Source organism: Aythya ferina, assembly GCF_964211825.1.
Source record: "Aythya ferina genome assembly, chromosome: 2".
Taxonomy (NCBI): Eukaryota; Metazoa; Chordata; class Aves; order Anseriformes; family Anatidae; genus Aythya; species Aythya ferina.
In genome coordinates this window covers 86487883-86504430 of record NC_140297.1, presented here as the reverse complement: position 1 = coordinate 86504430, position 16548 = coordinate 86487883, and the positions used below count along the sequence as shown (strand labels likewise).

General features: G+C 37.8%; 1 protein-coding gene across 3 annotated transcripts in view; it reads left to right on the top strand.

Annotated features, from left to right (window-relative positions):
* The window catches only part of ADCY2 (adenylate cyclase 2), a 202890-nt gene that overhangs the window by 172471 nt on the left and 13871 nt on the right, over window positions 1-16548 (top strand). For all 3 annotated transcript variants that reach the window (XM_084510129.1, XM_084510130.1, XM_084510131.1), the window contains 4 exons: window positions 2359-2478; window positions 6628-6812; window positions 7382-7466; window positions 14794-14952. In XM_084510129.1, the coding sequence (XP_084366255.1) occupies window positions 2359-2478; window positions 6628-6812; window positions 7382-7466; window positions 14794-14952 (549 nt within the window). The remainder of the gene's footprint in view (window positions 1-2358; window positions 2479-6627; window positions 6813-7381; window positions 7467-14793; window positions 14953-16548) is intronic.

The window sequence follows — 16548 nt, the reverse complement described above, 5'->3', positions numbered from 1 at the left end:
GGGTGACTTTCTCACCCTCACGTGCATGAAGAGATTGTGGAGAGCAGCTACACGTAAAGCTGTAGCACCCACATCTCCGTACCTGAGGGGTTTGCATGTAGAGTGCCCCATGCAACTCTAAGAGAAAGCGTGCATTTAACTCACTCATCTTGTGAGAAGGGGTAGATGTGCATACAACTCCATGTGTTAGAGCTCCTTGGGATTACTTAGAGAAGAACATTTCACAATTTGTAGGTGTTTATTAACATTTTTTGTGTTTTATCTGCTATATTACTGACACAGCACCTGAATGAATAGTTCTCTACTGGTTAATTATGTGTAGTTACACATAAACAGACAGAGAAGCATGCTAGTGAAGGAAGATGACCTGAAAGTGTCACTGTACAGATGAAGGTGAGCCCATTCTGCAAGGTACTCTGGAGGGAGTGCCAGTTTCTTGTAAAGCAGACTTCATAACAGCTGGCATATTGATTACCTCCTCTGGTGCACAGCTGGTCCTGCATCTGTGGAAGGGGTGTTTCAGAGATAAAGGTTTCCAACTCTTCTCAATAAGCACCACAAAACATATCAAGGAATGCTGACTGCAGGTGGTTTGGGAGGTTGGATGCTCTTTGAAAACAAAACAAAAAAAAAAGTCACTGCATGTAGTACAGGGCTGGCATGTTGCCAAGGGAGATTGTGTGGAGTCTGTATCCTTGAAGTTTTCAAGACTTGGCTATGCAGAGCTGTAGCTGACTCAATCTGGTTTTAAATAGTAAATCAATAACCATTTTGATGCAGAATGGATTAATCTGAGTGAATTGAGCAGTTTTTCTCTGGTACAGGAGATAAACTGCAGAAGATGTGGATGGGGAAAGAATTCAGAGGTAGATTACAAAATGGCTATATGCAGAGAATAACAAGTGAGAGGGAGGCAACCCGTGAAGCTCTGCAATGGTCACCGGGTGTGGATTTTCATATACAGTGTATGAGAGTCACAGTGACATTTGCTGATAGGATTAAGGTGGCAGGCAATGTCTGTGAAGGAAGGTCTGAGATTTTAGAAAGGAAGAAGTCAGCTGAAGAGTTGAGATAGAAGAACTAGGATGAAATTCAGTAATACAGAGTGCAAGATTATGGTTGGTCCAACAAACTAGGAACATGAAATTCTGATGTAAGTTGGAGGCTCATCAAATGGAGATGCATTGAGTATTTTGATTAGTTATGTGAATTTAATGACAACTCGACTGAATCACAGTAACCATCCATCGACTGCTCTTAAGTCATGGCAAGTATAAATGAAATTTGCCAAGTGAGCCTCAGTGGAGGAATACTACCTCGTGTTTGCTGACCATAATGTTAGTACCTGTGATTATGTCAATTTAGATGTTTTTATCTACAGTGTTTTATAATGGTAGGCAAGGGAATTGTTTCTCTAGGGTGTATGAAAACATATTTTCTGCAGAATTAGTATTAATGTTATTGCAATACTCAAAATCTGGGAAGTGTGTTTGCAGTTTTGGTCACCCAGACGGTTAAATTGAAAGAGGTGTGTACAGATGGAGACTACTAGATTGATCAGGGGAGTGAAGAACTTGTTTTCTTGGAAAAAAAAAAAAACTGGAAAAGCATAGATTACTGAGCATAATGAAGGCTGAAATGAAGGAGCTATTTGGAAGCTAAAGGGTGAGATTAGTACAAGAACAGGGATGTAGGAACTGGTCATAAATAAAACGAAGATGTTGAACTTTGAAATGGTTTATGTGTTGAGGTTCAAAGCAGTGGAATTAGTGTTGTCAGAGAAATATAACTCATTGAGAGCTCACTTCAAGAGTACATCAAGGGGTACTGCATAATGGTGGTTATTTGTGAGATCAGCTGGCAGAATCTGATGCTCTACGAGATACTGGTTCAGTTTGTCTGTTTCAGTAAGACTTGTACCAATTTTGCTGTCATAATTATTAGGTGGACTACACCTGTGTAAATCAACTTTAGTAAAGACTTCATATTCTTTCTTTATTTCTTCCTATATTTAAATAGGAGGTTCAGCTGAGGTGAAACCAAAGTTTATTCATATTGAATTTATGTTATCATTGTCTCTCTCATGTGTGAGCTTCTGATGTATGAAGATAACGTAACAAAGAGCTTTTAGTCTTTTATTCAAATGTATCTTGTGGAGGTTTACAAAGTTGTTTTTGTCTGAAGCATGCAGGAATACATAATCAAAGTGATGTCATTTTCCCTTTACTATTTCAATTTGCAGCAAAATACCAAAGTTAAATAATTACTGGCAAGGCTTTTTCCACTTCTCCATTCCTCTTCTCTATTTTGACCTTAACCAGCTGACAAGCTAATGGATTATATGTTGTTTTTCTCTAGTTTTTCCTGGATAATGCTGTGAAAGCTTTTCCCCCAGTTCTTAATTCATCAAATACAAGTTTTCCTAATTTGGGTAATCAGACACGGTGGTGTATACAAAACAACTGTTTTTTCCTACCGGTAAGTTCATTTTACATTTCTTTGTTTGTTTACAACCATTATTCTAAATTGAATGTCACTTGATCTGTTGGAAGTTAAACACCAACCACTTCTAAAGACTGCTTCAAAAGCTTGTTTTATATTCAGTCACCCACAACTGCCTTGAAAGGAAGTGGGAATGGAAAGGCGGTTAGTACTTATGAAAACAGGTGTTTCAGTGAATGTCAGGTTAAAATTCAGGAAACAGCCTGATAAGAACCATAGCTCACTCATCCTAAACAAAAGGTGTTGTGAGGTGTCAGGAGGACACGCAGTGACTGTAAAGCAGACTGCACTGAGCAAGGTCCAAATGCCTGTCACTGAGAGAACAAGGTTGGCCTGGAGACAAGTTTCACAAGCAATAGTGGTAGGCCTGAAAATATTCACCATTTTCATTGTTCACCTGATGGTAAAATTGAGATCTCTGATCAGCAGACTTCTGTCATTATTGCGTATTTGGTTAAGAGGCAAGGTGGTAGGGAGGAAATACAGCACTCGTATACCACCAGGTAAACTGTGTAAAAAAGATCTGAATTGACTTGAATAAGATGTTTTATTGTGATCAAAAGCACACTGGCACATGCAAGAGGAGGGAGGACATTCCTACAAAAATGGGATCTGTATCCGACAAAGCAATGACTCTTAGAGGGCTTACAAGAGACCTGCAACTGAACATAACAAGCTACATACTGTGCCAGCAGTAGGTCAGCAGTCTTTGGATGAAAAAGCAGGAGGCAGCAATAGGAGATGGGAAATTATTTTGTCTATATGTAGAATTGGTGGCACCAGTACTACGATGGTGTGTGCTGGTTTCCATATAGTTACAGAATCCCAGAATCACAGAATGGTTTGGGTTGGAAGGGACCCTAAAGATCACCCAGTTCCAAGCCCACTGCTATGGGCAGGGACACCTCCCACCTGACCAGGTTACATAAAAATAACTATTGACTGTGTCAAGATAAATACTCCTAGACACACCCCAAAGCGTGATGTTAATCAGGTATAGAATTTTTCTGGAAAACAAAAAAATAATAATTGAGCTAACCGTAGCACTTGCAAACTTCCAGCATCTCTTTGATAACATGACAATAGAGCACAAGTTTCTATTTCTCATTTTCAAGTTAAGTAAACTAAACTTGGTACAGATATGCCTATGTTCCGTCTTGGCCCTGACATGAAGTTTTCCTTGTTGTCAAAGAGATGATGCAGTCCTTCTCCCAGCCTCTATATATGGACATACTCACAAGCACTTAGAAATAAATTGTTCCTATGCATATTTGTATTTGTTTATTTTTTTATTTGTTTTTTAATTAACCAGTTCTTGGGTCCCCTTTTTATCTTACTTGAAAGATAGTGTTTTCTTTGTTAGTATTAAGTTATCCAACAAGCATCTGGATAATACATTTTTCATGAATTATATTTATGTTTAGATTCAACCTTAAAAAAATCTTAGTGTGACTTTTTCCTGTGTTTTCATCTTTAACTAAGATGCTTGTCAGCTCTTCCTATTACTAGCACATTTATAAGTTTGAAACTATTAAAATGCATTCTTTCATCAAAGAAACTTTATCTTTGATAAACTGGCATAACAATTATTTTAAACTGTCATTTCTGATAATAATTAAAAGTTTAGATTGGCAGAAGTATTTTAAATTCTTTTTCCCTTGTTTTGTTTATTAAATAGCTCTCAAATACACATTTTCATCATAAGGCACTGCTGAGCTACTCAGTTCTAGCTTGAAAAAGCTGAAAACTCTTTCTGAGTTACTACTTTTTATCCTTAGAAAGTTTTCTAAAAACCTGAAAATAAAATTCTTCTCACTTTACTGAATGAGATATTGAACATTTAGGCTGATGAATGCTTGTTTTCTTAAACTGGATATCAGCCCCTTTTATCTGTCTTACCTTTAAGCATTACTCATGTAGATAAACTTCCTGTGATTTATAATGGAGGAGCTGACAGATCAATTAATGACATAATCTAAAATTAGAGAATAACAGATTTTTGAATTATTTCAGCCCCCCTAGCATATAGTTCATTTAGAAGCATATTGATTTATTCTCTTCATCTTCTACACCCTAAATAACTTTTCTCAGAAGACCTGAACCTCCCCTTGGGCAACTTAAGGCCATTCCCTCTAGTCCTATCACTAGTTACCTGTGAGAAGAGGCCGACCCCCAGCTCCCCACACCTTCCTTTCATGTAGTTATAGAGAGCAATGAGGTGTCCCCCGAGCCTCCTCTTCTCCAGACTAAACAACCCTGGTTCCCTCAGCCACTCCTCATACAACTTAAGTCCAGGCCCTTCACCATCTCCATAGCCCTTCTCTGGGCACACTCTAGGGCCTGGATGTCCTGTGAGAGGCCCAAAGCTGAACGCAGCACCCGAGGTGTGGCCTCACCAGAGCTGAGTACAGGGTGAAGATCACTCCCCTGCTCCTGCTGGCTACACTATTCCTGGTACAAGCCAGGATGCTGTTGGCTTTCTTGGCCACTTGAGCGCAATGCTGGCTCATGTTCAGGTGAGTGTCAGCCAGCATCCCCAGGTCCTTTTCTTCTGCACAGCTTTCCAGCCACTCTGCCCCAAGCCTGTGGCTTTGCATGGGGTTTGGTGCTTACTCGAGTCTTGCATTGCAATATACAGTATCAGAGTTGGCGTATGTCTGTGCCACTGTTCTATCATCCAATCTACCCACATCTGAAATGTTGACTGAAATTTTCAGTGTGGTCTATGTATTCCTATGGAACACTAAGAGGGATTTTATTCCACTTGGAATACTAAATTTCTTGGTCCTTGTTAAACTGTAGATATGAGACTGCCTTTAGTTTGCTTTTTTTCAATGGCAAAGTAGTTTCACAAGTTGGTTGCCCTATAGAATATAAAATGGATGCTGTTATTTTTATAAATGCTAAAATCTGAGAAATTTTATTTTTCATGTTTCTGAAGAACAGTTCTTTCTATTTCTTACTTCAGGCATATCTGCAAGGAAATTATAATAACAACAAAGTTTTATATGGCAGATCAATTCTGTCTGATGGGCACTGAGAAAATTACTCTTAGTGATCCTCCAAAATTAGTATACAGTGATTCAGGTTATGTCAAAAGTACTGCCATCAACAAATCAACAGTAGTCTGAAAATAACGTATCTAGAAATAGAATGCTTTGTAGTTTAAGAAAAGATAATTTCCTTACAAGATGCAGGACTGTAATTTTCAGGAACAATCTTTGGCAAAGGTGTGCTCTATGTTAAGGACCAAGATAATGATTCTAGTGGGACTGTATTATTTCTGCTTTAGCATTGATTTTGATGCTGTAATCCATTTCTAGAGAGTATCAAGAGAAAATCTTTTTCCAGGAACACAACTTCAACCATAATTTTTTTTTATAAATATGACATAGGAAAGAAAAGGCTTTTTTTAACAATTGAATGTATCCTTAAGTAGTCATAAGTCAAGTGGATTTGACATAAAGATTTTTAATAGACATATTATTCATAGGCCATGTTAATCACTCTATATTCTTCATTTCTTAATCATATTTCAAGAGTCTGTGAAGTTCATAACATCTGTGTGTATTGCAACAGTTTACATATACTGCAAAAATGGGCAATTAAATTGTTTACAGATTTTCAAGCATTTTGACTTTGATCTTCCCATATGCTCAGCAATACATAGAGGGTAGTTATTGTATTCAAGCACGAGTGAAAACCATGCAGAGGCACAGGAGTAAATCTGTCATTATGCTGGCAGTAGCCTCTTGCAGGAGACCCACACCAGCAGTGGTGTCCCACACACAAGCACTTACTGATACACAGATGAATAAATCAAAAGTCACAAAGAGTGAAAATTAGTAAGCAGAAATGGGGAGGATAGTCTGGATTCTCCTAAGTTTAGGGTGAATTTGAGCCTAATGAGAAAAGGGGTCTATTTGATGAAATACCAGTATCTGATTGTTATTGACCATCTGTAAACCACAATGTCCCATGTACTATGATTTACACATTGTGATAGATACCATGCTTAAGTGGTCAGTTAATATATTTTTTCAACTAGTCTAGGCGCTTCGTTATGTGTGATTGCCTACTTTGCAGCCAATTCTAAATATTTACCACTTGATTTTCCTTTGCCAGTATTTTATATACAGCTGCATATTAGGGCTCATTTCCTGTTCCGTTTTCCTGAGGATAAATTATGAGTTGAAAATGGTGATAATGTTGATTGCATTGGTGGGCTACAACGTTATCCTTCTGCACACTCATGGGCCCATGCTGGATGACTACAGCAAATTTATGTACGCAATGGCACCTCTAAAAAGGTAGGCTGAAGATTCCAGTCCTTCGGAAATGAATGTAAATGAAATATCAGCAATGGAAGTTCTTATGTTATAGAACAATGTTTCTTCTATGTATTTGACTATATATTGTACAAGTCACAATCTAAAATCATTATTGTGTTGCTGTTAATACAGGATTTAATGTTTTGCCTGAAAGCATTAGAATAAAATAAACAAGTCTGGGCAACGTGCGTATATCACATACTATAGGAAGTACAGTATGGATTAATTTGCTTCTTTGTAGGAAAGGGTACTAGGGAGATGAGGGTTTGAATGTTGTTAAGGCTCTTAAAGAATATTTGCTGCAAGCCAAAGGAAATCAACTTTTTCAGAACTAATATATTGTCTTATTACTTCAGAAATGCAGTCTTTGCTATTGAAAAAAAATAGTAAACCTATTCTTTGTATGCTTTTTTGCAGCACATGTAAATTCATATGGTAAATTTTCAATGAGGCTTCTGAAGTCTTTGTTATAGGTGATACAATGGAAGAACAAAATTATGAATTATAACTTCTGAGCAGCTTGCTTTACTTATGTTTTTATTTTATAGGCCTGGAGTACTAAAAGACCTGAAGACAATGGGCTCAGTTTCTTTGTTTATATTCTTCGTCACATTACTGGTTTTGGGTAGACAGGTAAGATGCTCAGTTCTTTCCATCTGTATCAGTAGACACAATATAACCTCCACATGCAGCTTCCCACCTTCTCGGGGATTTTTTAGGTTTTCTGACAAGCACCTTTATTCCTTTTTGCCCCACACCCTTGCAAAGGAGTGTCAGAAGCATCTAAAATGCTATCATTTCCTTTAATGCCTTCCAACATACCCCTACAACTCACCAGTAACACCACAATATCTGTCATGAAGACTGTAGGCATTATACTGATAGTGCACTGTGACTATTGCTTGTCATGCTGACCAATATTGTCTCATAGCTTCCTAGTGTGCTCCCATCTGTCTGCATCCATCTGCTATCTCCCTAGTTGCTTAATTACAAGCTATTTTCTTCACAGTTATTACCGTTTGAGGCAGACACAGAAACAGTGTAGCATGCACACAGAAGAGTACCACATACTGAGGCCACAGTTATACTGAAACTACTAACTGACAGGAAAGTCCTCTTTTCATTACCCAGTTGTGCTTTTTCCCATACCAGCGTGGTGTGGGTGGTCTTATACCCTTATACTGGAGAGTAGGGGTCAGGGTAGTTCTCTTTCCAGGTCCTCGGGCCTGTCTGTGATCCATGGCTAGAAGCTCATCATGCCAGAAGTGAGATAGTGCACAAGACATGGCTCTGAGATAAAAGAGGCAATCTGTGTGAGGTCTCAAGAGCAGCCTGTATAGCCATAGCCTGCGGTAGGATACTTGGGAAGGATCTTGTGTCATACTGTCCTTAAGTCGCTCATTTACATTACAATTCCATGGAACACAATGACTGTCATTTAAATTGCCAAGCTGGCCCTTCAGGTTACTAGATAAAAAATTCCTCTCTGGCAGCTTCTCCAGTTTTTGCTGTAGGGGAACATTCTTGAGTTTCAATAAAAATTGTCATCAACCTTACTACCAGCATCGTACTGGAATTGGCTCATTTGATGATAATAGCAGAGAGCAGGGCTGCAACGCAGCTACTTCCAGTCAGAAACAGAGATAAATGCCTCATCATACCAGGGAGCCCTGACATCCAAGGTGTCACATAAAGGGGTTGGGCACAATGTCAAGAAAAAATAGAAAAGAAGCATCATCTTCAGGATTTCTTTGTGTGCTCAGTCACATCAATAAGAAGGTTTCTCTTTTGCATACTGCAGCAGTGTGGGCATGGCATGTAGTTCTCTGCCTGTCACACCTATTGAGAAATGAGCCTCTAATGTCAAAAATCTTTGTTTTCAGAGCTATGGGTTCAGGATCTTCATCATGATACTGCTTGTTCATGGCTCTTCGGTCTGTTGTCTTTGATTTTTCTATTAATTTATTCTCCCTTATAGAAAAAGGAGTAAAAAAACCTATGTTTTCAAACATTCTCAAGCAAAGTCTAATTGATAACTAGAAAATACTATGAGCTAGTTTTCACATACCTGAGCTAAGACCTGCCATTTCAGGTTACTGCTAGTGACACTGACTGGTAGTAAGTGCTTGGGATAAGGACAAAGAGAAAAAGCCTCTCCTTCCAGCAAATAGCCTGATTTTCCTTCCTGTTCCTCCTGCTTTGCCAGGATCTTTGCCAAGTCCATGTCCTAATCCTACTGTGAAAAGAAGTGGGATTAGAGGAGGGAATTCCTAACAAGCAGTTTCTCTGCTGCTTCTGGTATGGGCCATAACCTTTGGCATTCAGCTGCCCACTGTTTGGTTCTTCTCAACCCTACTCAATCTACTGTGTTTTTGTTTGTTTGTTTGCTTGCTTTTTTATTATTATTATTATTATTAAAAAAGGGGCAAGAAGTGCATTCACTGGACACACTGTTGATTTGGACAGTGATGGAAAGTTGCTGTCTATCTCTTCTGAAGCTCTAGCTTTCTATCTGTTCTGAAGTCCTAGTAATATCTACAGCTGTGTTGTCCCTGTAATAGTATAAAGGTTTCACAGGGCCAGTGCTTATAAGGAAAGGCAACATCTTTTAGAAATCTTCTAGATCGGTTGGTTAAATTCAAAAAATAGGGAGCTTTTGGATAGATTTTTTCTGCATTATTCCTGTTGCCTCTTAGATTTTAGACAACCTTTCAACCTTCACAAATTCATCATAAGGAATAAGTAAAATTCCCTTACCCAAAAAAGTGCACAGCAGTTGGCAAACTCTTACACTACATTTCCACATTAATAATTACCCATTCTTGCACCTTCCCTTCAGGAGAAATGATGAATGGCATTTATTCTGCATGCTTTTCCCCTAGATATTGGACATCTCATCTCAAATGTATTTATGGAAATTGGAGGAACCCAGTACGTTACTCACCAGCATCTACTTAGGCAAACAGAAATGTTGAGTCAAAGAACATTTTTCACAAAGTGACAGCAGTCTCTGACGTTGCACCTTGTGTTCTCAAGGACAAAGAAACCTGGGAAATAATGTTCCCAGCTCTCATGAACAGCAAAAATCATGGATTTAGTAGAGATGTTTTTACGGCCAAGTGCAGTCTTCCTCTTATTATAGTTCTGATTGAGCCTTTTCCTACCCCAGCACCTTTCTTCCACAGAGGGTAACATACGAGTCATTTCTCTGTTTGCTATCACATGTTTTTGACCTTACAGTTAATAACTTTGCCTTTCTCATTTCAAAATATCTGCTTATTTTAACAATGCTGAAGACAATAGCCACTTATGAAAACAGTGTTCTTTCCACTTCCCTTATCCTTGCACTGGTGCTCCTCTGCCTCCAGAGTGAGTTACCAGAAATTTCATCTAAACAAAAAATGAATGCTTCCCTGCAAGCCCAGCCCTGTGAGCCTGCTCACTGCTGGCCAGACAGATGCCTGTGCTGATCCAAAAACAGGAAAGGGAGCATGCCTCTGGCTGAATGGGGATGGAGGGAGGCAGAGCTGGTGTATCCTTACATGTTATATGAGTAAAGTTAACTCTTAGGTTCAACTAATACTCTTAGCTGCATAACCGACGTTCCTACTGAAAGACGTAGTCCTTCCCTCAACTACTCATTCTTATCTTTGTATCTCCTTATTTGTGCTGGCACAGCTGTCTGCAGAACTGTACAGTGGCCCAAAATAGGGAAATGATCTGGCTTAAAAATTAACCCTGGAAAATGTTTGGTTTTCAGCCAGATCCATTTCCTTATCTGGTTTTATGGTGTGGCTGCATCCATGCTTGTTCCAAAAGAATCAGCACAGGATGGGCATGAGCAGCATGAAGTGAAGCTGGATAAAGCAGAACTGCTTTTTTCCATGGTTGTAGCAGTGTAGGTTAGAACCATTCCGTGGTACAGAGATTGAATGACACATTCCAGTCTGCAGCCATGCCATCAGAGTTCCTGAAACAGTCTGGCAACACGCAGGCTATATATCGAGAATGCAAACTCTCTACCCCTGCTCAGGCACTGCATGGAAAATGCAGAGTGGCATAGGCTGGGCTCCATAAGAAGTGTGCTCACATTTAAGCCCTGATGAGCATTAAGCCTCTCTTATGACCCATATTGAATTACCAATATTGATGTAGCATGTGATTTTTTTTTCTCATCTGTACCTAATATTATATATACCTTTATATACTGTGTGTTGAGTGAATATTTTGTATTTCCAATGATTTATTATACTGAGTTTATAAACACTGAAATTCACTGGCTGTTCTATTGCCCAGATGTTTATGGTAACTTCCCTATTCTGTGAAAAATGTTTATTTGTAGTCTCTGTTCTGTTTTTTAGCTAGCTTTTATTCTATGAAAGGTTTATTTTTTTTCTTACATAATGTAGTCTTTTAAAAAGTCTTTTCTGAAAGAACTTAATGAACACTTATTTAAAAGTTCACTCCTATTCACTGGAGCTGGGGATGTTCACCCTGAAGAACAGAAGGCTCTGGGGAGACCTCATTGCATCCTTTCAGTACTTTTTAAAACTTATAAAGAAGATGGAGAGCAACTTTTTATTCAGGCAGATAATGATAGGACAAGACGGAATGGTTTTAAACTAAAAGAGGGGAGATTTAGATTAGAGATTAGGAAGAAATTCTTCACTCAGAAGGTGGTGAGGCACTGGCACAGGCTGCCCAGAGAAACTGTGGATGCCGCATTCCTGGAAGTGTTCAAGGCCAAGTTGGATGTGGCCCTGGGCAACCTGGTCTAGTGGGTGGCATCCCTGACCATGGCAATGGGGTTGGAATTGGGTGATCCTTAAAGTCCATTCCAACCCAAACCATTCAGTGATTCTGCAGTTCACATGCCATTGGCTTCTGTTAACAGAAGAGTTGGAGGCATGTCTAAAGAGACAGTATCAACTCTTCCCCATTATATCAGCTATAGTGAATATCTCTAAATAGTTCTTTTCTTTAGCATAGCTTTTACCAAAGTATCTTGCTGTTTTCTTCCCACTGGCACCTCATTTTTTTTTCCAAAGATTTGCATTGCTTCCTTGCCATTTGTTAGTTCTCCAATACTGTGGCTGTTTTGAATAAGGCTACCCACCTCAAGTTTCAGTCCAGCAGCTTTTCATTGCAGTTACTTTAGAGCTGGTGACTTCTTGTTGATCAATTTATTCATGTGCTCTGAGAACATCCGAACATTTATTCATATGCTCTGAGGAGCATATTCTGCTGCTGCTCCATGCTGAGGCAGTTTCTCAGACGCACTGTCTGTAAGTAATGGCTGTGAGATGGAGCGAGTCTCCTTAACTACCTCACTTGAATGAAAACCCCCACTTAATTTCTCTGCAGTGATCTTATCTGCTTTAGTGCTACCATCACTCTGCCCCTGTGCTGAATGCAATAGCATGCAAGACTCATGAGCTGCTTGTCTTGACTTTCTGTGTGACTTTGCTGCAATGATAAGAGAAAGTTCATTCAGTTTTTTTCCCTTTTCTGAGGCAAATATTGAAAATAGACCCAGTTGAGTGTTGCACTAGAATTTAAAAATACAGATAACATATTGTGCAGTCAAGCAATGAGACATGGATTGGTTCTTGTTACACCCAACTGGTTCAAAGTCAGTGGTGTTATGTGGTAGATGCATGGCAGTGTCTTGTCCTAAATGAAGCCAATTGCTCTCTGCTGCCTGGAGGAATGCAGTGTCCTTCATCCCTCCCTGGGTGTTCCACTATGCACACCAGCTGGGAACTGCTGTCAAGTAAAATAGAGTAAGGTGAAGAAGGCAAGTTTTTGTATCTCCATGATAATTGTGCCTGCTGTGGTACAAGAGCCATTCTGAGCTGTTTTCATGGTGATATGTTAAAAAGGTTTTGTAGATAACATGTAAAGTAGGAAGCAATCTTGGTTTTCAGATGACTTTAAGGCTATAAAGTTTTAATAGGTTCTTTAATGACATATGTCTACTAAATTGGGTACATCATACAAACAGAAACCCAGAATTTTAAAAAACTAAGGTAGTGTTTACATGTTTTTAAGTCTGAATACACATTTTGAAATATACCTTGACATTTTTAATTTCAAAACAAATTGTAGAGTACATTCTGCTTTTTTGCTGATTTCTGAGATCTCTTTACCATTTTTTTCACAGCCTATATTTCAATAAATAATAAAACTAAATAAATTATTTGTTTAATATTAGATCTTTAAAAATAAACATTATTTTGAAGACTTCAGCTTATCTGGTTCCTTTTGTTTTCAATACAAAGTTGGTACAATATATGGATACCTAATTTTGATTTTATGCCAGGCTTGCAGTTTACTTTTTAAAATTTATGCAAATAATTTTGGCATCCCAGTATTTTATTGGATTTTTGCTGCATCAAGACAGTTTATTGGATTTTAGCTGCATGAATACAGTTGGTGGCATTTAAGTTTATCATATGTGTGTGGAACTTGTGCATATAAATAATAATATAAAAATAAAACACATTCTGAAAAAATGACTGCATGTATTTTGCATCATATGGTCAGTTTTTAATTAAGTATCTAAACAATACCCAACAATACCCAGGACTTATCAACCAATTTAAAGAAACCTGACTGCATTGCTCTCTATGCATTTAGTAGAGGCATGGTTTCTCTCTTAATATTTTTTCATCTTACAGTTTCTCAGCAGATAGATTTTTTGCTTCACCAATTTTTACCTTCATAGCTTTTTGAAGGCTTGCAAAATCATTTTAATACCATCTCATTTCAACTTTCTACTTGTCTTTGGCTGTGATCTCAAGAAAGTATCTATGAATCATTTTGAGCTGAGGCAGCAAACATCCAATCAGAAGGACTACTCTCATGTTTTTATGTGAACAGTTACTGACTACTAATAATAATGGCTAGAATTTTTATTTTTTTAATATAAGATTGTGATCATAATTATGTTCTCCTTGCTAATAACTTAGTCTTCATTGAGGCTGAAGAGTAGTGTTAAACCATTGGACAACACTGAAATAGCTCTTGATTTATATCAACTCAAATGAGATAGTCCAGTGGAGTCTTTAATGTAGAAATAATGCCACAGAATTTACCACAAAGCATTTACATTATTGAAAAGAAATACAGAGGGCCCTGGAAAAATGTGACTTAATTCATTTTTCAATATCTTTTTAATGAAATTGGATCTTCAAAAATACTAATATTCCAGGAATTTTATACATTTCTATATAATGAAAACTCTGGTACAAAAATAAGAGAAGGATAAAAGTATTACTATCAGTTTTGAAACACAAAAAGAAAACAAACAACCACCTGACTGGGCCGTTTCTTATAATCTTCAAAAAATTCCAATTTAAAAATCTCTTGTTATTTTAAAACCAGTAAAGCTTTTGCTGTATGCATACTAGAAGGAGAAAATGTGTTTCATGAAGAACTGAAAGTATAGCAATAGGTTTCTCTTTCCTCTACTACCCCATTTTTACCAGACTGATTGCATTACATAACTTAAAGTTGGTAAAAGTTAGGGTCTTCCTGAAGTGCCCATTAGAGTAAGTGGAATTCCACACTTCAGATATTTTAGGCATCATATTAAGTTGCAAAACTGTAAACTGTTTCCATAACAATATTTCATCTGTGGGATGAATTTCTACCAAAGCCTGAAAGTATATACATAAATTTTCCATTGGTTAAGGCGCCTTGCAACTTTTTGTTTATTCCTGGGCTTTTTTGTGGGCCTTTTTTTAGAGGACAGTGGAGAACAGTTATAAATTCAATGAAATGTATGCCACATACTGTGTGTCTGGTTGTTGATCTCTGTGGGATCTGGAATTGTACTTCAGTGACCAAATAATATCCTTGTAGGAGTGATGTACTGTGCTTATTTTGTCTCTTAAACCTGTACTCCAGCAGGACAAGATGCCTATTGTTTCTTTACCTCTGTGTCCTCTTGTAACAGAATGAATATTACTGTAGGTTAGACTTCCTGTGGAAGAACAAGTTCAAAAAAGAGCGGGAGGAGATTGAAACCATGGAGAACCTAAATCGTGTGCTTCTGGAGAATGTGCTTCCAGCCCATGTAGCTGAACACTTCTTGGCAAGAAATCTGAAGAATGAGGTGAGACATCTCTACATATCCTCTGCTCTGTATGAAGGCAGCATGTTGTGGAAATACCACTTAATGCTGAGTTGAACAGTAGGTCCATACACTCAGATTATAATTTAGTTATTTTTATTCTCCCTTACCTTCCTGAAAAGCTTACATTATAGCACTGAATGCACCATAGTATGTTGAAATAAAAAATGTGAAATTATTTCAACATGCATTAATATGCATTCAGATACTTTTTCCTTTGTGATTAGAGTGGAGCTGCATCTTCATTTTGAATTTGCTTCTGGTGACTGGAGACCTTGCTTAGTGAAGTGAAAATAAACATGTTCCCTGAAAAAGTGGCTATTTTAATTCTAGAAGAAGGTTCTAAACACTGAAATACCTGTTTACTCACTGCTTATTGACCTAATTCAAGCATCACAAAAGTCATCCAAAAGGTCCTTGTTGACTTCAGCGCAATTCAGATCTGCTTCTAATACTGCTTTATAGTTTTAATAAAGAAAAGAAGGACGAAAAAATGAAAAATATTTAGAGAGAGTAGCAGTTTCTAGAGATCTTAAATGCAGTCGTTTGAACTGCATACAAAACAATAGTTCCAAAACTGACAAAAGAGGGGAGAGGGCAGCTTTAGGAATTCATTTTGATCTCCTGAGTCAAAAAGGACAATGTTTTCCCTTTGGTTTCACTGTGGTTTGCATTAAGCAGTACTATAACGTACTTTATTATCAGTACTTTAGTATTACCTGCAAATATTTGTTTGGTAGCTAATGTCAAATGAAAACTACTGTGGGGTTCCTTTGAATCCAGTGAAGACCTTGGCTGAAAACCAAGCTGGCTCAGCTCCAGTTTAGCTCAGGCATTAAACACAGCAAACCGTCAGGAGATTGCTTTCTCATTTATGTGCTATTCCATCTCAGCTCCCCAGCAGAGCAGCACCATCTGCTCACCCTTGTATTGGCAGCTGGATTTATATTGTCACCCCTCAAGATTCTTGGGTTGGAATGAGCTTTAGTAAATTTAGTGAAGATGAGAAATTGTACTGTGCTGATCTCTCCAGTCTATCACGTCGGCTGAAGAAAGAATGGTTTGATACCATTTTAGTGGCATCCCTTTAAAAAAAAAAAAGAACAACAAAAAAAACGTAAAAATCCAACAATCTTGAAGTTTTGTTGTTGTTGTTCTTGTTTGTTTGTTTTTGTTTTTTTTTTTGCATTGTTTGTCTTTAAGAACAGTTTTCAGAGAGGCAAGAACCTTTCAAATTCTTGGAAATGTTCACAAACACAAGCATCTGGCATGTCTTCAGATTTGTTTCAGCATCTGCAAGGATGTATCAAGCCTTAAAGAATATTGTGTATATGTGTATGTTTATACACCCCAAAATATGTTGGAACAGATCAAACCTTTACTTTCTTTCTGTGGATATTTAGGTAATTAGATAGTGAATTAAAATTTCTTTGTCTTCCCTAGTGGCAGTCATTTTAGTATGTTTATGTATATTCTTTTCTACTGAAGATTTTGAGATGAAGATTAACCTAATGGATGAATAGTCTGTTTCTGAATACTACTTGCCATCCTAGAGCTTTGTGCGTGCAGCTGTGTGAA